We start from the raw sequence: 26,437 nt of genomic DNA on the forward strand, positions 1-26,437 counted from the left end.
ACTGTACACCAGACAGGGTTACAGAGAACTTTTTTCCACATCTTCAATGTAGCCATAGTTGTTACCTATTAAATAAGAGATAAAGTTCCTGAATTTCTCCTATATTTTCTGGCCAGCCAGAAAATGTTATTTGAAGTAGTAATTGATGCATAACCTCATCCATTTTTAGTGAGATGCTTTGCAAACTTTCAGTTACTTTTCAAGTTTTTCTTGAGTCCATGCTATGGAATTTGTAATACCAGATTTTGGCCACTAAGACCCATAATCTGAGGGTGAGGTTTATTCTCACTTGTTCTGCTGCCTGAGCTATTAAGAGTTGGCTTCATTTTGCCTAAAAGGAAAGGCTCTACCTCTTTCATTGCTTGTTAATTAGGCAGCTCTAATTTCACTAGCTGCAAAATTCTTCAGGAATCCTTATGAATGACTGAATATTCACACTATTTTAGTTGCTAAACAGAGGAGGCACCTTCTTATTGAAATGAGATTCTTAACCTCTAGTTACAGTAAGAAATATCAGTGTTTCACAAAATTAAGAGAAAACTTGATTCCTTATAATCTGAGTAGACTAGGGAACTAAAGAAAAACATTCTGTTAGATTACATAATATTTGAGGGCAGAGGGACTATAGCTTCTTTTTATTTTGAGGTATAATTTACACCAAAAAAAAATATGAATCCTAAATGTTCAGTTTGAGGACTTCTATGTAATGCATACACCTATGTGTCCAAGCCCTTACGACTACAGGACACTGCCATCTCCAGAGAAAGCCCCTCCTACCCTTCTCCATCAATCTCTGCCCCCACCTTCCTAGAGGCACCCCTGTTCTCAATTTTTGCCCATATATAGATTTGCCATCTATAGATTGGTTTTGCTTCTTCCAAAACTCCATGGATTCTGAAACATTTTTGATTGTTTGTCCTCAGATCACATTGAAAGGGATGCATTATTGTATCAGATCTTAATATAAATTCTGCCTTAAGCACAAGGAATGACAACCTCAGTTACCGTGATGGCCTCCATCATCTCTATTAACTCATCCCCTTCTGGTCTCCATCTTTTCCTGGTGTGTCTATGAAAACGATTTACCTTAGCCATGTCCCCAAACCTAGATCCATAACCCCCCACACAGAGGCACAGGCTGTTTGTATTAGAATTTTTCCACCACTGTCTCACAGTTTTTGAAGTTATATCTTGCTGCTACTATTGCTACTAGCCTTCTAAAGAAAACACTATTGATACTACCCTCTAAAGGAAAACTACTTTGGCCATTCTCACAGGCTTGCTCTAAACAGAGTCTAGACAGGAAGGAACACTTCTCTCCTTCCAGGCATCCCTGGCTTCTCTTTGCCCCTCTTCCATAATCAGTAATACCCCGTACACTGGGCTGCAGTCTGCAGGTGAATGTTCATCCCAATAGGCTTCCTCCTTTAAAGTTTCCAGGAGAACAGTCCCTGTATTAACACTAACGACACTGGTTATAACAAATACGCGCTAATGGAGCCTTCACCCTGCTCTCCTCCCCACCAGGAACCAGACTCACTTTCTCCACCATGACTCCACATGATTTCTATTTCTCTATTCCTCATTGGAACAAGCCTCCAGACCTTGCCTAAAGCCTCTCCTTCCCCCAGGTAATTCTAGGCATCATCTTACTTCCTTCCACAGCATTCATTCTTGAAGCAAGGTGCTCAGTAAGTGAGGAAGCAGGTCTGTGTGCTCCACACAGGTGGCTGCAGGACTCATTTAACACCTGACCTTCACATAGGCAGACACATAACTCTAAAATCTTTAGGGTAAACCAAGATGGATGGCAACACTTTCCAGATGAGTGAAAGTTGATCCCTTTAAACAAGACCATCTGCAAGTTGAATCATAAAAGTGATTATGCATACCAATTAATGAGCCCACAGGATAAAAGGAAGCCCCCAGGCTCTTTGCAAGATGACTGAAGGCAAGGGTGCATTTGGTGTTCCTTGTTCCTGATCCTGAACCATCTAATGCTTTCACTTCTCTCTTTAAACCCATCTCTGCCCAATATTTCTAAAGATTCCTTTTTACTTCTCTTCAGTCTTTTTCATTGATCTTCAAAGCCCCAAAGATGTCTCCCCAATGCTAAGTAATGAACACCCACCTTCAACCTTGATACTATCACCCACCACTATCAGATCTGTCTTCCTCCTGTTATCCTCCAACACTGTGGTTTTTCAACCCTAATCACACATTAGAATATTCCAGAGAGCTTAACCAAAAAAATTATGATGTCATCTTTAGCAAACAGGGAACTGTAAATTAAATTACAGTAACCATGACGTCTCACTTTAGCCTGCTCAGACTGGCAAAAATAATTAGAGCTGGGGTGTGGTGGTGCATGCCTGTAATCCCAGTGACTCAGAAAACTGAGGCAGGGAGATCTCAAGTTCAAGGTCAACCTTGGCAATTTAGTGAGACTATCTATGTCTCAAAGTAAAACAGGGATAGCTCAGTGGTAGAGTACTTGCTTAGTATACATGAGGTCCTTTAAACCCTAGAACTATAATAAAAAATAAAATAGGAATCTTTTGCTGATAGAGATGTGGAGAGTTACTGGTGGAAATGTGAGATGATAGAGGGTAGTATCCTTTAATACTTTAGAGGGTAGTATCTTTTAATAAAGGAACTAGATATCCAATTTAGATAAAAATACTTATTTCACATAACTACTTTGGACAATTGTTTAGCAGATTCTTAAAAAGTTAAGCCCATTTGACACATGATCCAGCAGTTCCATGCCCAGGTATCTACTCAGAAGAAATAAAATCAGGTTCCCAAAAACACTATACAATAATGTCCATAGCTGCTTTGTTCATAATACTTTCAAATTGGTTGCAACCCAAATGATGTCCATCAAAACAGGAAAATGGATAAAATGAACTGTGGTCGTTTCATACAATGAAATATTGCTCTGCCAAAAAGGGCACAAGCACATGAGTAAGTATCAGAAATATTATGCTGAGCAAAATAAGACATAACAAGGTATATACCATATGATTTCATTTATATGAAATTCAAGAAAACGCAAAACTAGCCTACAGTGAAAGAAACAGGAACTATGACTACCTATGAGAGCACAGAGAGTGTCTGAAAGGGACACCAAAGAACTTTCTAGGGTTATGGAAATGTTCTGGTCAAGATGAGTACATAACTTGAGTAAAAACCCAGACAACTGTGCAATAAGATCTGTGTATTCCACTGTAAATTTTAACTCAATGTTTAAAAACTGGACAGAGTCATAAGATTGTTGGATTTATAATAAATTAGACAAAAGATACACTATAGAGCCATCCCTTGCCCTGGAAGCTTATTCCAGTCAGGACTAAAAGCCTGCATGGGGATACAGTATGGTGCTGATGGCAGCATTGTTTCTATTGGCCCAAACCCAAGCCAACAACAAAACAGAATTAAAACATCTCACATTTCCACCAGTAACTCTCCACATTTCTACCAGCAAAAGATTTCTATTTTTATTTTTTATTGTAGTGCTAGGGTTTAAAGGACCTGATGTATACTAAGAAAGTGCTCTATCACTAAGCTATATTACCCCAGCCCTGTTTTACTTTGAGACATAGATAGTCTCACTAAATTGCCAAGGTTGACCTTGAACTTGAGATCTCCCTGCCTTAGTCTTCTGAATCACTGGAATTACAGTGATAAAAGAAAAAAAAGGTGTTAGATCTGTATTAATCTTTGTATGATAAATATTTTAAGTGAGAAAAGTTGTAACGAAGCATATAGAATATATCCCATTCTTGAAAAATCATGAACAACCCTATCCTGTAAATATTTACCAAAGGAAATTTCCCAGACTGTTACCATGAAGGTAAAATGATGTTGGGGGGAAAGAGGAAAAGGGGAAAGGAAACTATTCCCTTTCCCAAAGACTTACTTCATTTATCAATGACCTTCCTAATGAAAAACAATTAATTATAATATGATCCCATTGATGGGAAATTATGTATACTGTGTGAATAAAAAGATGCATAAAACAAAGCTAAGTGGTTAACTGTGCTAGAACTAGGATCCCTACAATACTAGGATTTTTAGTGATTCTTAAGTTCTAGTCTATATTTCATGGCTTGTTCAAACTTTCACAATTATATAATCAGAAATAATCACAGAGTTGATTTTGTAGAGGTAATTCTTAAATTCAAAGTATACTTCATACAAAGTATTTATCTACCAGGGGTAATATAGACTATATAAAAAGAATTCCTACAAGGCAACAAAAAATAATAATAATAATTACCTAACTGAAAAATGGACAAAAGACTTAAATAAACATTTTCTCCAAAAAGAAATACAAATGGCCAACAAAATACATGAAAAGGTGTTTAATATCACTAATAATCAAAGAAATGCAATCAGTATTACAATTAGATATAACCTCATCATACTCATTAGGATGGCCACTATAAGAAAAATAGAAAATGGGTGTCAATAAGGATGTGGAGAAATTGGAATCCTTGTGCATTGTTAGCAGAAACCTAAAATGGTGCAGCCACTTTGGAAAATAGTATGGAGGCTCCTCAAAAAGTTAAAAAGAGAATTACTGCTGAGCATGTTGGTGCATGCTTGTAATCACCTTAGGAGGCTGAGGCAAGAGGATCACAAGTTCAAGGCCAGCCTCAGCAACTCAGCAAGGCCGTAAGCTACTTAACAAGACCCTATCACAAAATAAAACATAAAAAGGGATATGGCTATGGCTCAGTGGCTAAACACCCTGGGTTCAATTCCTAGTACCAAATTTCCAAGAAGATTGCCATATGATCTAGCAAACCCACTTCTGGGTATAAATCCAAAGGATCCCAAAAAGATATTTTTGAGATAAATTTGTGTTCATCACAACACTATACACAGTAGCCAAGAGGTAGAATATTTATCAAAGATTAACAGATAAACAGAATGGGTCATATACATCTAAAAGAATATTATTCAGAAAAAAATATTATTCAGTCTTAAAAAGAAAGGAAATTCTTGCGGGGGATTAGCAAGGATGGTGGAATGTGATGGACATAATTATCCAAAGTACATGTATGAAGACACGAATTGGGTGTCAACCTACTTTATATACAAAGAGAGATATGAAAAGTTGTGGTATATATGTGTAATAAGAATTGTAATGCAAAAAAAAAACAAAGTTCATGTATAAAGACATGAAATGGCGGGAGCATACTTTATATACAAAGATATGAAAAACTGTGCTCTATATGTGTAATAAGAATTGTAATACATTCTGCTGTCATGTGTTTTAAAAAATAAAATCAGTTAAATAAAAATAAAATTTAAAAAAAATTAAAAAGAAAGGAAATTCTGATCTATGCAACAATTTTCCTGAATCGTCCTTCCATATATCATCACTTTTCACTTCTGGTCTGTGTCTTTTCTCTTTACCCTTTCTCATTTGCTGTGTGGCTAATAATTAGAAAACCAACCTCTGTCCAGAATTTTTCTCTGGGAACTATTTGTACATAGAGGAGTATGTGTGGGGTTCCTGGAAACTCCCAAGATAAAAGAGACCTAGATATAACTCTTCCAGGAGATTCCAGCTGAGAAAAAAGAAGACGGGTACATAAATATTTTTAGCACAAAAGAGAAAGGGATAGATAAGCGCCTAAGAAATGTACAGATAGAATCTTCTGGAAGATTATTTTCTCTGTGGATCAGGGACTATCTCCTGAAGAAAACAGTCTTTTAATGGGGCTTTAAAAAAACTAATAGCATTTGAACAGATGGAGAGGTTAGGGGAAGGGAATCCTTGTGGGAGAGACACCATTGTTAGAAATAAGAAAATAGGGCAAGATCCTAGGAAATAACAGGTGGGGTTTACCTCAATTATAGGGATTGTGAGCTGCTCCAGTGCAAAGACAGGATGACAATTCACTGAGGGTCTTAAAGGTTATGTGAATCCATAATTTAAGGTTATTAAGCTACAGAATCTGAAGAATTCTAAGAAAGACTATTACTCAGCATTAAAAAAGAATAAGACTATGGCATTTGCAGGTAAATGGATGGAGTTGGAGAATGTTATGCTAAGCCAAGTCAGTCAGTCCCAAAAAAACTAAAGGCAGAAGGTTTTCTCTGGTTAATGGATATTTATCTATGATGGTGGGTATGGGGCAGCACGGGAAGAATAGAGGAACTTTAGATAGGGCAAATGGGAGGGGGAGGAGAGGTTATGGGGGCAGGAAAGATGGTGGAATGAGATGGACATCATTACCCTAGGTACATGTATGACTGCACAAATGGTGCGCCTCTACACCGTGTATAATCAGAGAACTGAAATGTTGCACTCCATTTGAATACAATGAATTAAAATGCATTCTGCTGTCATGTACAACTAAGTAGAACAAATTTTAAAAAATAAATTAAAAGAAGAAATCTAATTTATAACAATATTTGAACAATTTACTAATATTTTATGTGTTAAAATATTACTTAGAAATCTATACTTTATGTATTATGTAAAAACATTTAGCATTTAGAAATAATGACCTAAATAAACATTAATTTCAAAATATAGATGTGCGGTCATATACACTTACACATGTGCCAGAGTGTGTAGTAGCTATAAAAGAAGATCCTTTGTATTTTTAAGAATTAAAATTAGTTATAGTAATAATTTGATGATTTATGGGAATTTAAAACATTTGACAAACATAACTAATGAATATCTATCTGATAATAGTTAAAATTAGAATAGTCTAACAAATAAATGCATATAGAAAAAAAATCAAGATACTAGATATGCCTAAATTTAGAAAGAGAAAATTTTAGATAGGAAACTGAGGCTAAAGATAAAAAGGCATTGCTAAAGATAAAAAGGCAATTGCTCAATTGGAGTTGAAGCTCATATCTCTTTTCTTATGTATCCCTTTTCAAAACAGTATCTTTTTGTATTGCAATTACATTGATAAATTCTCCAGGCTGCCAACTCCACAGCTGCTTTCAGAGATGTGTTGGAGTTCTGGGTTACTGAAGTTTCATTTAAATTTACATATTTCACATTATGTTACATTGATATTTTAAATAATAGAACATCCTACCTAAATTTTTCTCTTTCTAAATTTAGACATATCAAATAAAGTAAGATGTGGCATTCATTTGTTTTCATAAGGATCTTATACAGTTTAAATGTGGTTGCAATTTGTTGCTTTTGGTTTAACTAGTAGTGAGGGAGCCATGTTTTTGATCCACATAAATAATCAGGGCTATCACTAGATACCATATTCCCATAATCACATTTGGATTTTGAAAAACATTACAACCAACTCCATCATCTGTGGGTGTTCAATTTTTCATTTGTTTTATCCACCTTCCCCATTAAAATAGAAAAATATCAATAAGAAAGTTCTTAAGGTTTCTGAAAGAGGTTATTTAAGTTGCAATGATTTAACCTGTAGATGATGTGATATAATCAAGTTGTTCTTCATGAGTATCCCCATAACATTTTGTGTTCATTATCAACACTGTATTCTCACTTTTATAGATCACAATGTAAAGTGAATATCAATAAATTTATAATTGCAAAATGAAAAAAAAAAAAAGAGCAACAGGTTTTCGGTTGAGTTCCTGGGAAGTTTTCCTGTCTGGGGAGGTCATGAGTTTCACTGAGGAGCTTCAAATCCACCACAGCCTTTGTAGCAAGGTGGCAGCCCTCTTTGCTTGCATCCTGCTGGTTTCTGTAGGATCAGGCCACCTCACAACTAAGTTCCAAATAGATGAGATTCACTACAACTTCCAAAGAATCCATTCCTTTTGCTTTGTGTCACACAGAGACAGCTGTTACTGAGAAGTACTTTTAAAAAGTTCAGAGAGAGCCAGTGATTCTATTCCTGGGTAATACACTCAAACCAACTGAGAGCAGGGTGCAGAAGAGATATGTGTTGCACCCATGGTCATAGAGCATTGTGCACAATAGACAAAAGATGGAAACAACCCAAGGGCCCATCCATGGGTAAATGGATAAACAAAATGTGTCACATGTACATACAATGGTGTATTATTTGGCTTTAAAAAGGGAAGGGAATTCTTACACACACTTCAACATGGAAACATCCTGAGGGCATTATACTTAGAGAAGTAAATTACTTGCAGAAAGATAAATACAGTATGATTCAACTTATATGAGGTACTTAAGAGAACTGAAATTCATGAAAGTGGAAAATACAATGGTGGTTGCTAGGCACTCAGGGAGAGGATGAGAGGGGGATGCTATTTCAGAGTTGCCCGATGAGGAGTTCCGGAGATGGCTTGCACAGCAGTGTAAATGCACACAACTGCTACTCACATGTACACTTAAAAATGGTTAAGATGGTCAACTTTAGGTTATATGTATTTTACCACAATTTAAAATTTTTTTAAAATTAGAAATGCTGCAAGTCCACACCCTTTTATCCACAATCCTGAAATCCCAAAAGCTCTGAAAACCAAATTTTGATTATAGCCTGCTGTCCCAGACTTCACTGGCAGGCTGCTGCATAATAAATGGTGTATGCCCCATACTTATCCTCTGAACTCAGAAAATCCCTTAATGCTGACATTCACCTGACCACAGAGCTTTCATATAAAGATCATTAGCCAGAATCCTTTTAATACCCATTTCTCCTCTTTAGAGGAAGGCAGACAGATCATTCACTAACTAATGATGTACGACATGTCTATGGTTCTGGGGTTATAATGGTTGATCACTGCTGTGGCAAAAATTGACAATCAAGTAAAATAATGAGCAAGAGCTCTTTGCTTTGTTTTCCCACTTTCTTGTACCAATTTCAGGCTTCACTTCTGCACAGTTGTCAGTCACACTGCTACTCGTCACACCAGGAGAGCAGCTGGGCCAAGGTCTGCCTGATGCACAGTGATGTCTAGGGCTGCTTACCAGATCACACCTGGGCACGCTGGACACAAACTGCGCCCCTTGGCAGCCTAGGATGAATCCCGCAAGATTTAGGAGGACACAAACCACAGAGAGCAACACGAAGAGGTTTACCTAAAATGGAAAGAGGATGGGCAGTTAGAAAAAGACCACAGCTAAATACAGGCAAGGTTTGATTGGAACAAAGAAAAAAAAATTCTTCCAAGAGAAAATTTTTAAAAATTCAAACAATGCTTTTATAAACTTGTTTTTACCATATTTTAGAATTTTTTAAATTGTGCTAAGGAATGCCACTGACTCACATCTTCTCAATAATCTCATGTTCCTATTTTTTTCCTCTTTGCAAATAATTCTTCTTCCTTCATCTTTGATCCAGATGTTGTGTGAAGCCCTGGCTATTTCCTCATTGAGTCATTCTGACTTTTCCTGAGTTTTGCTAGATCAATAACAGTAAAGAGACAAAAGAAAAGCTCTAGATTATAAGAGGAATACAGGAAAAACAAGTCATTGATGGCCAAATATCATAGGATACAAATGAAAGTAAAAATGGGTCTTTTCACAGATCATGACAGTTTAGGTACTAAAGAAGTGCACAAAAATTTTCTGTGAACTTTTTTCCAAAGTTAAAAATAATATTACTCCAAAGTGGTGGGGCACACCTATAATCCCAGTGACTCAGGAGGCTAAGGCAGGAGGATTAGGGTTCAAAGCCAGCCTCAGCAACTTAGTGAGATACTAAGCAACTCAGTGAAACCTTGTCTCTAAATAAAATACAAAGTAGGGCTGGGGATGTGGCTCAGTGGTTGAGTGTCCCTGAACTCAATACCCAAATAATAATAATAATAATAATAATAATAATATAATATTACTCCAAATAATTAAGAACTGACAGAAGTCAACCAAGAAACCAGCATTTACTTGGTGAACATCAGAGGCTACACAGGTCTTTCAACTTGATTATTATGAATATTGAAATTTTTTATAAATACAAAAACAAATACAAAAGGTTAGAGCCAATAATTATTACTGTGTAAACAAAGCATCAATTTAGATAGCTGATATATCAGAGTTGGCTGGCAAATGAGTTCACAAATAAACACCAATAGAGAATACTTGGCCTTCAACTATAATTTCATTCCCTGTCAAACTTCAAAGCATCTCTCCAGACCCATGTTGTAAGTCAGTATTTAATACCGAATGTAAGTCAGTATTTAATACCGAATGATACCATCCTTCCTAGGGGGAAATTCCTGCTTCTCCCAGAGGAGTCTGGCTTCTCTCCTTTTATTGCTATAAATTTGTAACAACCTGTCATAAAATCTTTGGGAAAATTCTGATCACGGCTACATTCCAGTTTCCCAGGCTGGATTCCTTGGTGGCCAGAGGACTTGACGTGAGCAGCAGGCAACATGTGTCCCCTCTTGCACAGTACTACTTGTGATTATGACAAAGCTTTCCAGAAAAGGAGGATGTGTTGTTGGCAAATGACAGAGCAGGATCTTCCCACGTAGATTCCTGCAAATTGCCAATTGCTATTCAGATACTTAACACATCTGAAATCTTCATATCCAGCAACACAGTCAGTGCTAGTACAGGGAGATCTCGAACTTTCCTTTGGAAATTTTCCATAGCAAACTACAGGATGCCTTGAAAAGACAGCAGAGTTTTGGTCCTACAGCAAACAGCCCACTACGACCCTTCATAAAATTAAAAATTAACATCACCCCGTGCAAAACTGAGTGAGGACCCAACACTCCCAATACTGGACCCCAAATCTCTTTACTAAAATATTAAACCTGGCTATCAAAAACTACAACAACAAAATCAATAGGCATGTCACAGATAAGGAGAAAATATTTTCATGCATATATTGAACAAGGAACCTGTATCCAGGATATAAATAACCCCTTGTTTCAATAACAAAAAGATACACAACTCAATTCAAAATGTGGGGCAAAAGACTTGGACTGACATCGCACACACAGAAGAAAGTTACAGGAAGCCAACAGGCACATGGAAAGATGTTCAACATTATCAATCATCATGAATGCAACTTAAAAACACCATGAGATACCACTAAACACAACTAGAATGGTTAAAATTTAAAAGTCAACAATACCAAGTGTTGGTAAGGATGAGGAACACTGAACTTTCGAAACATTGCTTGTGCAAGTATAAAATGGTGCAATTGCTTAAAAAAAAAAAAACTGTCAGTACAATTACTTTTAAAACCTGCCCAGTGAAGTGAGCACCATGACTTTCAGTCCCTGAATTTTACAGAAGCTAAGTTCTTCAGATTTGTTCTCAAGAAAGAGAAAGCCCAGGGTTGACAGAGAAATGTCTTCTTAGAACCTGTATTTTAAATCATGAGACAGACTGGAAGCCAAAAAGTAGAGGGCTTACCCACGTGGCCCTGGGGACATCAGGGGAAGATGCACATCCAAGACCTAAGCAGTGAGACCTCTCACAAGGACTCGCAACCTGACATCAACCTTTTATGCTGTGGTTTCATTTGCTACTAACTTGAATCTTAAATATTTTGTGATATTCATACCAAGTGCAAAATGCAAAAAAAAAAAAAATACTGTTTTTTAATTCAGTATTTGGAATTCACCTTGCCCCTCATCAATTGCATTGTGTCCAAGTTCATCCCAGGCATCAATTAAGTGACTAAATAAAAGGTTTGGGGAGTCTGTGGCTACCAAGAGGCAGCATCACCTTCTGTTTGCCTCTCACCTGATAAAATTTATTCATAATCCCTATCGCATAATGCCATTAAATAATTATGGCTATCACAGCTTGGTATTGTTGAGTGTGCGTTTTAATATAAGATTTCATTCTTTAAATAGGCTGACCTTTCCCTGCTGCCAAAGGACTTTTATTTTGTCCCTTACCTCCCTACTGCTCCAAGCTCAAGATGTGACAAACTTACTGTTCATGTTTAAATAAATAAGCAATTCCAATGATTGTGGGAAAGCACAAGCTTTAAAACTGATTAGACTTCAAATGGCGAGTTGAAGGGAAGCATTTTGGTCTACTAGCTCCTGGAAACCCACTAAGATGGTAGTAAAATGAGGATTTTAAATGCAGAAATGTAAAGGGGCAGCAAAGTTTCAGAAGGCTGAGTATGAACTGACCCAGTGGTGCTGAGAAAAATGAATCCCACAACAGCAAGGAGGGAAGACAAACCCCTACAGGATTTACTCTTCAGAATCCCCAAATACTCAGCAAGGGGTGGCCACCAGACACTTCTGGAAATGGAAGTAAGTCTCCAATTAAGGCTGATTCCAAATCTACTGAAGAAACAACTATAAAATGATAACAAGCACCACGGAAAACTATCATAAGTTTCTAATGAAGTTAAACATGAACCATACTATAACCCAACAATTCCACTCTCAGATATGCCCCCCAAGACAGGTTAATGCAGAGTTCACAAAAAGCCCAGATAAGCAAACTTACAGCAACTTGTTCATAATCGCCAAAAAAAGAAACCCAAATGCCTAAGAACAGGAACATGGATGAACAATTATAATATATTCCTAAAAGAAATAAAACTTAGCAATAAAGCCAGGCACGGTGGAGTACACCTATAATCCCAGCAACTCAGGAGGCTAAGGCAAGAGGATCATGAGTTCAAGGCCAGCCTCAGCAACTCAGCAAGACCTAGAGCAATTTAGTGAGACCCTGTCTCGAAATAAAAATATAAAAAGGACTGGGGATGTAGCTCAGTGGTAAGGTGCCCTTGGCTTCAATCTCCAGTACCAAAAAAATTTAAAAATGAAAAATGTTTATATAAAATAACTCCAACAATAAAAATGAGCAAACTCCAGATGCATAGAAACACAGGGATGAATCTCAGACACATTATACTGTGTGAAGAAGCCAGACACAAAAGTGCACATGCTGTATGATTCCATATATGTGCAGTTTTAGAGCATGTAAAACTAATCTATAGTGAAAAATATCGGAACACTGGGTACCCCTTGTTTGGTTGATTTAAAAGTTTTGCACAAAGTTTCACTGTGTTGAAAGTCTGGTCCCTAGTGTGGCCATGCTGAGAGTTGGCGGGACCTACTGAGAAGTCCATAGGCAAAGGAGGGTGTGCTCTTACAAGGGATTATGGGACTCCAGTATCTTTGGCTTGTTGCTTTGACAATGTGATCTCTTGCTACCACCACTGTCATCTTCCAAGAGGTGAGGCAGAGGACCATACCAGAACCTGCACAGAACCTGGACTTTCAGCTTCCAAAACAGTGAGGTAAATAAACCTTTTTTCTTCACAAGTAGCCTACCTCAGGTATTTCTTTACAGTAATGAAAAGTGGATCAATATATTCCAATAGGGAGGTAGGAAAATTGATTGGGATGGGGCATAAGGGCACATTATAGAATGCTGGAAATTTTCCAGTTCATAACCTGGATGAATATTACTCAAGTGTACACATCTATAAAAATTCAGCAAACTATACATTTAAGATTTGTGCATATTACTATGCATACCTTATCCCTTTTTAACAACAACAACAACAAAATCAGAACTCCTGATTCCTTTTCTTGACCACAGCTATGGACCCAGAAGAAATTTTCCTTCAACCACACATGAGACTGATTTTTCTTTGCAGAACCCACATTTCATGGAACAATGTCTTTAAATTTTTGAGAGAAAATTCCAACTCAGAATTCTATATTCTGCTAAAAATAACAATCCAGTTTGAGTAGAATAAAAATGTTTTTACAGTTCTACAATTTATACATTAGTTTTAAAATGTGTTTCTCACATATGCTTTTCTCACAAAGCTCCTAGATGATGTACTGTGAAAATGAGAGGGGAGCTAAGGAAATAAAAAGAGGGCATGAGGGCTAGGAAACAGACCCGGCCTCAGGGAGAGGAAATGGGAAAGCCCAGAATAATGGCCAAACAGTGACAAGGGTGACAGTTAGGGTAGGACTTCATGGCAGCAGGTCCAGACAGTGAGTCAAGGCTGCAGGGCATCTCCAAGAGGAGGAAAGTGATGGAGAAGCCCATAAACAGGCCTGAATGTTTGAGAAAGAGGCTTACAGAGGCAAGTGCTGAAATGGGATTTAGTGATAGAAAAACTAAGGGGAATGGAAAAGACCATTGTTAACTTGAGGGAAATCTAAGTATTTTACACCAAAGGAAAAGTTATCATAGTCAAAGTAAGATAAAGACTGGAGCTTTGGTTGTGGCTCAGTGGTAGAGTGCTAGTCCAGTATGTGTGAGGCACTGGGTTCAATCCTCAGCAGCACATAAAAATAAATAAAATAAAGGTATTGTGTCCATCCACAACCCCCCAAAAAGATTTTAAATTTGATAAAACCTGAATAATGCCCTGACCAAAATTACGATGTAACTATATGGAGAAAGAGAACATCAAAGGTAAATACAACAATCAAGATCTCCTAACTGTCTAGGATACCTAACTCTGGAATATCAGGAAACGCAATGCCAATGTTTTCTTTATAAATACAGAGATAAATACCAAAAAAATGGTGGAGATGGCCACCCTAAGAGAAGAGGGACAAAGAACTTGATACTCTTATTAAAATTAACAACACTATTTGACTCTTTGAACTACGTGCATGTGTGACTTTGGTAAAAATGAGAACTAAATTTAAAACACAAAATTAAATGAATTGGAGTTAGATAAATGTGTGTTCTGGGGCTGGGGTTGTGGCTCAGCAGTAGAGTGCTCGCCTACCATGTGCAAAGTACTGGGTTTGATTCTCAGAACCACATAAAAATAAATAAAATAAATGTATTGTGTCCAACTACTTTCTCTCTCTCTCTCTCTCTCTCTCTCTCTCTCTATATATATATATATATATATATATATATATATTTTTTTTTTTTTTTAAATGAGTGTGTTTCCAGGCCATTAACTAACTAGCTGAGTGATCTTGGACAAACTACCTTAATCTCTCTAGGTGTCTCATATTCACCCATAAAATAAAGTAATACCTACCTCAAAGATGGTTGAAGGGAACACCAAAGGTAAGGCAACGTGGAACTCCCCAGGCAGGACCTGACACACATGCACGACGTCTCTCCTCCATAACTACACTTGTTGAACTTTTAATAAATCAGGAACCATGGCCTCCTTTCTTCCTGCCCTTTCTCCAGCTTGGCTTCAGTGCATTTTCCCCTGCACCCTCCCATCCCCACCTCTCCTGTAACTGCCCTTACTGTCCCATTCCCAGGTCCTCACACCCTCCCTCACTCTCACAGACTCCTCCCAGGGTCCTGCTACTCTGGGTGCACGTAGGTCCTCATGACCTTCTCACACTGGGTTAGCCCCTACTCTATCTGCCTGCACTACATGCAGGACTCCAATCCAGAAAGGTTTTTATTTGTGCTTGAAAAAAAAGAGTCCCTTAAAAAATAACACATTCATTGAAATCAAGCCTCCTTTTTACACTATCAGAAATGATAAATATTTTTACTAAATGTTAACAGTGAACTATATGTGTTGTTTTTATTTAAATATCAATAGTTTGCCAAATTCTTTTCTCATGAGAGGAAACTTTGGAAACAGATTTCTTTTGATACTGCTTCAAATTTTTTTTTAATTTGAAAAAACTTTTTTAAATTTTTAATAATTTTAAAAAAATAAAATAGAGTTTTCTCCAGTGGGGTACAAAAATCTGAACCAAGGACAAAAAAACACAGGTAGATGGTAAATAAAATGAGTAAGTGAATCATTGAACCAATGGAAAAGAATGGATCTTTTCTGATGGATACTGCTTATAGAAATGATGCTTTCATGTTCTAGACCACACACACACACACACACACACACACACACACACACACACACGTGGGCCCTGAAAGGCAAAGTCCCACTTACTAGCAATCCTAGAATGGAAATGGCCACCTCCACAGATCCTGGGAAAAGATGGAAGAATTGGGACTTCTGTTCCATTGTTCAGAGGAAGAAGAAGTAAGGGCAGTGGGTGAGAGGACAAACAAAGCCCCAGTCCTCAGAGTTCAGATGACAATTTCCCTACTGAGACAATTTCCAATGGCTGGGGAGCTAACTGTCATTTTAACATTCCCATCCTGAGAGGCATAGAACCAGAGCTGCGAGTCTCTGACTAGTTAATGGTGAATAAGACAAAGGACACAGGACCTTTGACAGTCAAGGCAACAATTTGTGTGCCTCTTAAAAGTTTGAACTTTGATTCAGTGTGAGGAAGCATCTTAGGCCAATCTAGAATCAGGAGCTCAACACAATAGCACTGGGGGAAAAAAACTGAAGGCAAGACTCCAATCTAAAACCTTTCTTTAGTGGTTTAGCAAAATGCATGTGTGGATGATCACCCGGTCCCAAGGCGACCAACCACACCTAACAACTCTTTGTGGGGCACTCAACGCCCACACTCGAGCTACTTCACCCCACTTCAGGAGCTCCACATGCAATGACTGCAGGGTTCTGGTCCTTGACACCCTTCTCCCAGAAGCTTGGCAGATCCACTGTCATTGTCCTGACCAATTCTCCTGCCAACAAGGCAAACACAGGCTGCTGCGGGGAGCAGAAGCAGCTGTCTCCCCCTCCTCCCAAAGGCGGGGAAGTGCCAGGTTTACTCACATTACGCTGTCTCCTGATTTTCTTTTTATAAAGTGTTTAAAATATAATGATAACACTTCTTTTCCCCTTCCTCTTTCAACATGAGTGAAAACCCTCTTGCTCTGCCCACTAGAGTGAGACACAAATGTTCATCCACTTGGGACACAGATTTGAGGAGTTAAAAGCACTCAGAACCTGGAGCTGGATGAAGACATGCACAGGCTCAGGGGCATTTCCAAGCCTCCTTACTTGTGAAAAGCAAAATGTGCCCTACGGGGGTTCCTGTCCCAGCTCTCTTCCAGGTCCCTCAGGTCCCCCTCTCAGCACACTGACCTTCGTTTGTTCTCAGGAAAGTGCTCTTTCTCAGTAGCTAAGCAATCAGGCTTAGTGAGAAGTGTCTGCCTCCATAGCTCCTCCACCTGGACAGGTCTATCCTCCCTCAGTTAGCACGTTCTCATCAAGAATGTGTCCAAGGACCTGAGGAAGGATCTCGTGAGCTTCTCAGAGAAACAGTGACCATGTGACACATGAGACTTGCTGTTCTTACAAGGGGAACTGATCAGGAGCCCAATCTGCAATGTTCCTTGGGAATAAGGTGGCAGAAATTAATTGAGATTTGAAGATAAGAGAAGCAGTGGAAAGTTAAAGATCTCTAGTTCTTGAGATTCATGTTCCTTTCTCAATTATCCTTCTGTCCTTTCCTCTGTACTTTTCTAAGTTTCTTTATTTCCCTTCTTCTGGTCCCTGCTCTATTGCTCTTAGTGTCTCAAGGTTCAATAAGTTAAAAAGTCAGACCTTATGACCTTTGTGCCCTTCCGCATCACAAAAATACAGCTCCTGAGAAATATGCCAGTGAGTCAGTAGACTCTTAAGATGACCACCATCAGGTCCTTTCCTCTCTGTATTAATAATGCTCTTCCTCACATCAAGAGGTGAGGTTCGATACACACCATAGAACAATATTTAGCCATAAAAAGGGATGAAGTTCTGACAAATGCTGCAACACGGGATAAATATTGAAAATGCTTTTCTAAGTAAGCCAGACAGAGAAACACAAGTATTGTACAACCCCGCCTACATGAGGTGCCTAGAAATGGGCAAGTTCATAGACCAGAGAATAATATGTGTTTTTAGGGACTTGGGAAGGGAAATTGTTCTTTAAGGTCTATGGAGTTTCCGTTTGGAATAATGAAAAAATTCTGCAAACAGTATTGGTGATAGTACAATATTGTGAAGGTGCTTGATGCCACTGAATGTAAATTTAAAAGTGGTAAAATGGTGATTTTAATTTAGTATTTTATCACAATATAAAATATGAAAAATAGAATCCAGCTCTCATCTCCTTGATTCTACACAGGCCTTAGGAATTTGTTCATCCAATAGAATGTGGTGGAAGTACATTCTGGGACCTATGAAGAGAGATCATAAGAAACTGTGTAGCTCCTGCCTAGGCCTCCTGGGATGCTCACTGGGATACTCCGACTCAGAACCCAGTCACCATGTTATATGGCTGTTACATGGGAGGTCATGTTCACACTATAGTCACCAGCTCTAGCTGAGCTCCCAGCTGACAGCCAGCACCAACCATCAGTCATGCAAAAGAGCTACCTTAGATGTACAGCCCAGTCAAACCTTCAGACGATTCCATGCCCAGCAGCCATCTGACTGCAAACATGAGAGACACTGAGCACGAATCCCAGCCAGAGGGACTTAATGGTTGCAAGAAACATAAGAGATATATCAGCCAAGCACAATGTGAGGATTTTGCTTTTTTGGCTCCAGTTAAAACAAATTACAAAAAATTTACATGAGGGGCTGGGGTTGTGGCTCAGCAGTAGAGCACTCACCTAGCACATGCAAGGAACTGGGTTCAATCCTGAGCACCAAATAAAAATAAAGAAGTAAAATAAAGGTATAAAGGTAAATAAAGGTAAAATAAAGTAGTGTCCAACTACAACTTTAAAAATTTTTTAAATATATACATGAAGCAAATTAGACACTTGGCATACAAAATAATACTAAAATATTTAACGATGAAATACTGTAAAGATTGGGCTTTGTTTTAAAATACTCCAATGTAAAGGAACAAGGAAAATGATGAGGCGGTGTGGACATGTATTGATTGCTGTGGCTGGGCAATGGGTCTGTGGGAGTCTATCATATTCCTCATAACTTTAGGGTATATTTGAAATCTTTCATATCACAGAAGAAGAACAACAACAAGATTATATAAGCTAAATGGAGTTATCTCTTCACACAGTCAATTCTAGATTTTAAAAAAAAAAGAGGCAAAAGAGTATTCTAGAGTACAAAAATACTAAAGAAGCAGAATAACAAAATCTAGTAAGTAAACCTTGATTGCATTCTGTTTCTTTTTTTAAGTTATATCCTATGGGAGTATTCACTTTTCTTAAATATTTGTTTTTAGATATAGGTGGACACAATATCTTTATTTTATTTTCATATGGTGCTGAGGATCAAACCCAGTGCCTCATACATGCTAAGTGAGCAGTCTACCTCTGAGTCACAACCCCAGCCTGAGCATTCACTTTTTGATAATTCATGAAGTTATATACTTATACATATAGCAATATTCATACTTCAGTTGCAAAGATGTATGTGTGTGTGTGTGTGTGTGTGTATGTTTGTTTTGCAATGCTCAGGAGCAAACTCAGGGCCTTGTACATGCTAAGCAAGCACTGTACCACTGAGCTACACCCTCAGTCCCCAAAGATTTTTCATTAAGTAATTAAAGTTATAAAAAATATTTTGTGACAACTGGGAAATGTGCATATATGTTGACTCTCCAATAACATTAGGAAATTAGTAATAATTTTCTGAGGTATGAAAATGTAATCATGGTGATGTAGAATGTTTGTTTTTAGTAGATGCTTCCTTAAGTATTAAGGTGAAGTACCAATAAAACAAAATCTACTTATGTAGCTACATAACACCCCCGGTAAAATGTTAAGTTATTGAATCCAAGTGGGTGACATATGAGAATTCATTGTCATTTGCTCAACTTTCCTATAAGCTTAAGAAGTTTCATAATAAAACATTGAGAAATATTGAAGAGACTTTTGCAAATCCAAAAGTAATAAGAAGTACAAGCATTCTTCTACCAGGTAACACCAGTGAACTTTTTCCTAACAGAGCTGGGGAACAGGGGTCCTGGTGAGATGTCCTCTTTTGGGCAGGCACCATCATACAAGCAAGATGGTGATTAAGAACACAGACTCTTAGAGACAGACCAGCTAGGGTACAACTCAGTTCTGCCACTTTTAGCTATGTGATGTTGGGCAAATTATTTAACCCCTCTGCGCCTTGGTTTTCTCAGAATAAGAATACCAATAACAACTTATGGGATTAGTGGATTAATACATGCATCTCCTTTATGTTATTATAAGATACAGCTATTAGAAATATTACATATATTACTAACCTAGTTCTTCAGTCATAACTATAGAGAATGATATGAAATAAACAGACACTCAAAAATCTCACCATACAACAAAGGATCAAGGCTATCAACCAGCACCACTCACTCTCAGGAAGAAAACAAACTATTCAGGGGATGGAAACAAAAATGTTAAATATATCTAATATGTACTTTCAGAGAAATAGAGAAAAGAAAAAATATAGCATACATAAAACAAGAACAGTTTCTGTGACAAAGGATAAATTGGTGATCAGAAGAATATTTCTGATCATTAAAAATATAATTTTCAAAATAAACACAACAATATAATGACAGGAACAAAAATTAAGAAAACACCTAGAATACAAATTAAAAAGAAAGAAATAGAAAATAAAAGACTTTGAAAAGCTAAAAAACAAAGACTTTCAGTGCAAGAGATTCAATATCTATTAGCTATTCTAGAAACAGAAAAGAGAGCAAATGGAAGACAGGAAATAATCAAGAAAACAGCAAAGAAAATTTCTCAGTGTTGAAGATACATGTCTTCAAATGAAAAGGGTTCACTAAATACTCAAAAGGATGAAAAAAAAAAAAAAAAAGCACCTACACCTGGACACATCCTTATGCAACTTCAGAAGAATAGCAGGAAAATTATCTACAGCTTGGAAATCTTTGGGAGTATTATGTTAAATTTATTTATTTATTTAATGCCATTTTACAACTCTTTGGGGGGCAAAGTTTATGTTGTGGATTTTATTTCAGTAGAGATGGAAATAAATTCCATCTGATGGAATAGAAAACCTCAAAAGTTACAGTTCATGGCCCGCTCTACACTAACTAGTTTTGCATCTGTCCCAGCAATCTTCTAACATTACCTACCTATAACAACTTAGCTTCTCAAATGCTCTTTGAGTGAGTAGTATTTCCTCATTAATGGCATGTTTGTTTTATATTTGCCTGAGAGTCATAATTTCATATTTTTTTAAAACCGAACTATTAATATCAAGGTAAAAAAAAAATTCCTATGAGCTACCCTACAGAATAAAAGGGAACGAGAATCAGATAAGCCTCAAGCTTCTCAGTCATGACAAAAAGCATCAAGCAGTGACTTCAAGTTTTTGAAGGAAATTATTTTGAACCAGGATTCCATATCCAGCCAAATTATCATTCAAGTGGAGGACAGAAACAAAGGTACATCAAGATGTCCAAGGTCCCTTTCCCTCAATACCCCCTGAAATTTGTTATTTGAGAACATTCCCTGGAAAAATGAAAAGGGAATTCAAGGAAAAATAATGCACAAGATTTTTTTAAAAAGGACTTAATTCAAGAATACAATGAAAAGATATGCTGTAGTGACATCTGTGTAACAGACCTGGAAAACAAGTAAGTATGAACCAGGACAGGAAGTTAGTGATCTCAGCAAAACAATGTGGAAAGGAGGAAGTGCACAACTAGCAGAAAGAGTGTGCTTGAGAAACTCACACTTAGTCAACAGCTTGTCAACAAAGGTGCCAACATAATTAAATGAAGAAAGAAGAATCTTTTTAGTAAATGGTGCTGGGCTATCTGAAAACCGAAACGGAAAAGAATGAATTTATATTATTCATATCATATGCAAAAAATTATCTCAAAATGGATCGCAGACTAAGAATAAGCACTAAAACAACAAAACTCTCAGAAAAAAAAATATAGGACTACATCTTCATGACCTTAGTTTTATACAAAGGCTTCTTACATATGACAGTACAAGCAACAAAATTAGAAGTGGATAAACTGAACTTCATTAAAATTAGAAACTTTTGTTTTCTAAATATCTATTGCCTTGGTGCATTATAGTTATACATAACATTGGGGTTCATTCTGACATAATCATACAGAGAATACAATTTGTTCTAATTCCATCCCCAATAGTTGCCCTTTGTACTGGAAAGGTTACCATCAAGAAAGTGAAAAGACAACCCACAGAATGGGAAAATTTTATTTGCAAATCACATATCTGATGAGGGACTTGTAATAAAAAGATACTTCGATTTTAAAACAGGCAAGGAATCTGAACAGGGACATTTCTCCAAAGCCAATTAAACACACGAAAAGATGCTCAATATGGAATCAAAACCATGAGATATGACTTTATACCCAAAAGAATGGCTGTAATCAAAACCACAGACGGTAAATGTTTGCAAAAACTGGTCAAATGAGAACTTCCATACACTGCGGGTGGGAAAGTAAAATGATGTGATCACTTTGTAAACAATTTATCAGTTTCTCAAATGTTACACATGCAGTTACTACATGACTCAGCAATTCCACTTGTAGGCACATACCCAAGAAAAATGAAAACATGTCCAATAAGAAAACTGATACACTAATGTTCATAGCAGCATTTTTCATAATATCTAAAAGTGGAGATGCTGTCAACTGATGGATAGATAAAGAAAATATGGTATTTCCTTCAGTGGAATATTATTCAGCAATAAAAAGAACAAGTACAGATATTATGCTACAACATGGATGAACCTTTCAAAGACTATGCTAAAAAACATGCTAAGTGAAGGAAGCCAGTCACAAGGATCACATATCAAATAATCTCATTTATCTGAAATATCCAGAATAGTCAAATCTATATAAAGGCAGAAAGTACATTAGTGTCTTCCCAGGGCATATTTTGTGGAAGTGGGAGGTGACTACTAATGGGGACAGGGCTTTGGGGAGAGTGATGAAATGATCCTTAATTGATGGTGACATTTGCTCTTACCTATGAATATACTAAACATCATTGAGTTGTGTGTTTCAAATGGGTGAATTTTATGCTATGTCAACTATAGCTTAGTTAAGCTTTTTTAAAAGGCAGCTAAATGACCTTTTTCCACAAAAAAAAGAAAGAAAAAGAAAAGGATCATTGAAAACCTCCATGAAAAATATGGAACTATACATCAAAGTTATGGGCTGTCATAGTTTGGATCTGGAATGTCCTCAAATACTCATATGTTCAAAACTCAGCATCTCCCCATCTGTCAGTGCCATTGGGAGGTAATGGAAACTAGGAGGTAGGGCCTGGTTACAAGAGGCAGGTCACAGGGGGAGAAGGTGTGTGCGTACCTTCAAGGGGTGTCTTCTGTCCCTGGACCTTTTCTCTAATTCCTGGACACCATGAAATAAGCAGCCTTCCTCCACCACGTGCTTCCAGCCATGATGCTCAGTCTCAACACAGGCCCATGAACAATGGAACCATAATTAGGACCAATAGACTGAAACCTCTGAAACTGTGAGCCAAAATAAGTCTTCCCTCCTCTCTGTTTAGTTTTTCAGGTCTTTTGTCACAGTGTCAGAAAGCTGACTGATATATGGTTCAAAAATGAAGCAAACGAAAATGTGATGATGGCCAAGCAAATCACAGAGAATGAGAAAGAACAAGGCGGGTGACTTGGCAGCTTAAAATAGCCCTCCTTTGACGTAGGATTACATTTTCCTTTCTTTAGAATTAATCATTCTTCCTGGTGTGGCAGTAAATAACTAGTCCCTTAAACCAGTGGGAGTCACGGGGGCAACAGAAAAGCACCTTGCTCTTTTCCCCAAGGTAGTTCAAAGCTGCTTTGTAGCTCTGGTTATTCCTGATCCTTTATGATAAAATTTGAGGCCAGGGCCTTGATTCCTCTGGTCAATATAAGAGACAAAACAGTCCTCCAATCACTTGAAGTCACCATTAAAAGTCAATAATGAAAATGTCCAGATCTGTGCCCCCATCAAAATCTGGAACTTTATTTGAACTTTCTCTTCCCATCCCGGCATCAGGCAGGCAGCAACCTGCAGAGGGAAAGGCACGAAGGGACTCAATCCTTCTCTACTTCCCTATTTTTGTGTCTACTTATCCTGCAGCCCTGCTAACGACAGTTCTGACATTTGGATGGGAGAGAGTAATGGGGAGGCCAGGGCTGCAACTGTGAATGTATGACTACTAGTCACCTGACTATTAAGGTCTGATCCTGACAAGAGTGTACAGGGGACTGTCCTCAATGGTTTTCCCACTGGCTCCTCAGAGACAGTTACTGCTTGACTTGGATGTCTGGCCCAGCCTTCTCCTGCTGAGGTCGCCTGACCCCTGGGCAGGATGCAAGCTCACCCCATCCTGTTCTCTCTTACAGGGTCCTTGGACCAGTTGGAAGCATGTACCCTGGGCTTGGTCAATCAGTGTCCAGTTACTTTCCAACTGCAGTCTTTACCTCTGAGGCCACAGGACACTACACCAGCCTTTTCCATCCCCTAAGCATGTGCCTGACACCAAGCCAGTCAACACCACGGGTGTCAGGTTCTCCAGTGCTCAATAGTCTAACACACACGCTGGAACCCGGGAGCCACTGCAGCTCGGCTCAAGGCCTCGGGTGAACCTGAAATAAAGAATCCAGTGCTAACATCCTAATACAATAACATTCATATAACAAACATTCTATAAGTGCCATTACTTGTTTTTGTTATTTGAGAAACTATACATAGGCAAGTATGAACGGTACAGTATAGTTTAAGAGCAAAATACAAATGTGAAAGCACTGACAAGTATAAAGGTAGTGGTGTTACTATCAAAAATTAGGAGGTGGAATGAGAAAATAAGTAGAGGAAAGTGCTGATTTCTTCATCTTCTAAAAGACAGAGTCAAAAGATGATATCCAAAATTGAAGAACTAAGAAATAGAAGCTTATAATAGCATTTAAAATTATAAACTCGTGAATAGGGAAAATAAAGATATTTTTTAGGCAGTGGGAGAGGAGGGAAGGTAGCTTAGCATAAGTGTGACAAGTACCCCACTTTGGGCAAGATGGGACCACCCTCAGGCCTACTAAAACCAGAAAGAGTATAAAATGGCTAACTCCAGGGAGTGTATAAACTTTCAGTGCTAAAAGAAATATTTTAGAGGTCTAATTTTTAATTTTAATAGAGTAAGAAGGTTAATGAGCTCTTCCTTTGTTTAAAAAAATTTTTTTTCACTTTTAAAAGTCATTTACGGCTGGGCAGAGTGGTGTACACCTGTAATCCCAGTGGTTCAGGAGGCTGAGGCAGGAAGATCGAAAGTTCAAACCCAGCCTCAGCAAAAGCAAGGCACTAAGCAATTCAACGAGACCCTGTCTGAAAATGAAAAAATAAAAAAGGCTGGGAATGTAGCTCAGTGGGTTCAATCTGTAATACCCAAAATAAATAAGATAAAATAAAAAGCATTTACTAATTCATAAAATGTCATAGTGGTGTGTTTGAAATATAGGTAGATAAAAGATTTTTATGTCATGTATATAACACATATATGTTTGCATACATTATTGCAGAGGTGAATTATACCCCAAGTTACACTGCTCACTAGGGGACCCAGGACAAATCAGGGTCTTTCCCTCCAGCAGTGGGCTGAATACCTACTAATTCAGGTTGTCCATTTAGAAATCATTCTTTTCTCTCACTAAGGATCTCTACCAGGCAACTCTTTTTGGAATTCTTGGTGTGACTGGAGGAGGGGGGTTACTGAGGGTGTACCCTTAGAAGGGTGCATCTTCCCTGCATCCCTTCCCCCTTCCCTCCCTCTGCTTCCAGACTGCCATGGATGGAGCAGCAGAAGCCCTTCTCCACCACATCCTTCCACCATGATGTGCTGCCTCACCTTGGGCCCAGAACAATGGACTCAGCTGACCATGAACTAAATCTCTGGAACCATGAGCCAAACTAACCTTTGCCTCCTCTAAGTTTTTTTGTTTTTTGGTGTTTTTTTTTTTTTTTTTTTTTTTTTGCGGGGGGTGGGGGGCATTCTGGTCACAGCATTGCAAGCCTAACTAACACAATGAGTTACTTGATTTGATTCTGGGACAGGCCACACTTTCATGGTGTTATCTTTAAAAATACTGAGAACAAACAAAAACCAATTTAGCTACTTGCTCCAGGAAATACTGGCTCCTCAAGAGTAAAACCATATATCAACTAACAAAGTTATCAACTTCATGCATCAGGCTCTACTTCTTGACCATTCTCTTGCCAAATTCCCAGTCTCCTCTGTTGATCTCAACCAGGTGCCTATATTGCCAGACTCACCTTAAAATCACCCAGCCAGCGTCCTAAACCCCTATAAACATCCTCTCTTTGACTCCTGCTTTCTGGGAACCACTGATAAAGAGATTTTTTTCCTTACTGAAGTAGGTCTAAGAAGTTTTAGTTTTGCTTGAGTGACAGGCTTTTGGGAAATCAATCATAGTGATTTAAGACAGGTAGATGCAAAAACATTGTCCACACACTGTTCCATGGGCATGATTCAAATCTTAGCTTTCTATCCTTTCAGCCTCAGAAAGAAGGGAATGAACAATTTGAGGGGGGGAGGGGTCTGGTGGCTAATAAGAATTTGTATGTATAAAAGAATCTGCTCTGGGGCTGGCTTTCACTATAACAAGTAACTTGGCAGAAGGTTATTTCTAAGTTTTAGCAATTACTGTTACTACCAAACTCAACCTGCTCATTAAAACATACCCTTGTTGGCTTAGGCAACTTTGCATAATAA

General features: G+C 37.9%; 1 protein-coding gene across 2 annotated transcripts in view; it reads right to left on the reverse strand.

The window, feature by feature from the left end:
* The window catches only part of Entrep1 (endosomal transmembrane epsin interactor 1), a 60,960-nt gene that overhangs the window by 16,839 nt on the left and 17,684 nt on the right, over nt 1-26,437 (reverse strand). For both annotated transcript variants that reach the window (XM_026389256.2, XM_026389258.2), the window contains exon 3: nt 8,912-9,022. In XM_026389256.2, the coding sequence (XP_026245041.2) occupies nt 8,912-9,022 (111 nt within the window). The remainder of the gene's footprint in view (nt 1-8,911; nt 9,023-26,437) is intronic.

Source organism: Urocitellus parryii, chromosome 4 (genome assembly GCF_045843805.1).
Source record: "Urocitellus parryii isolate mUroPar1 chromosome 4, mUroPar1.hap1, whole genome shotgun sequence".
Lineage (NCBI taxonomy): Eukaryota > Metazoa > Chordata > Mammalia > Rodentia > Sciuridae > Urocitellus > Urocitellus parryii.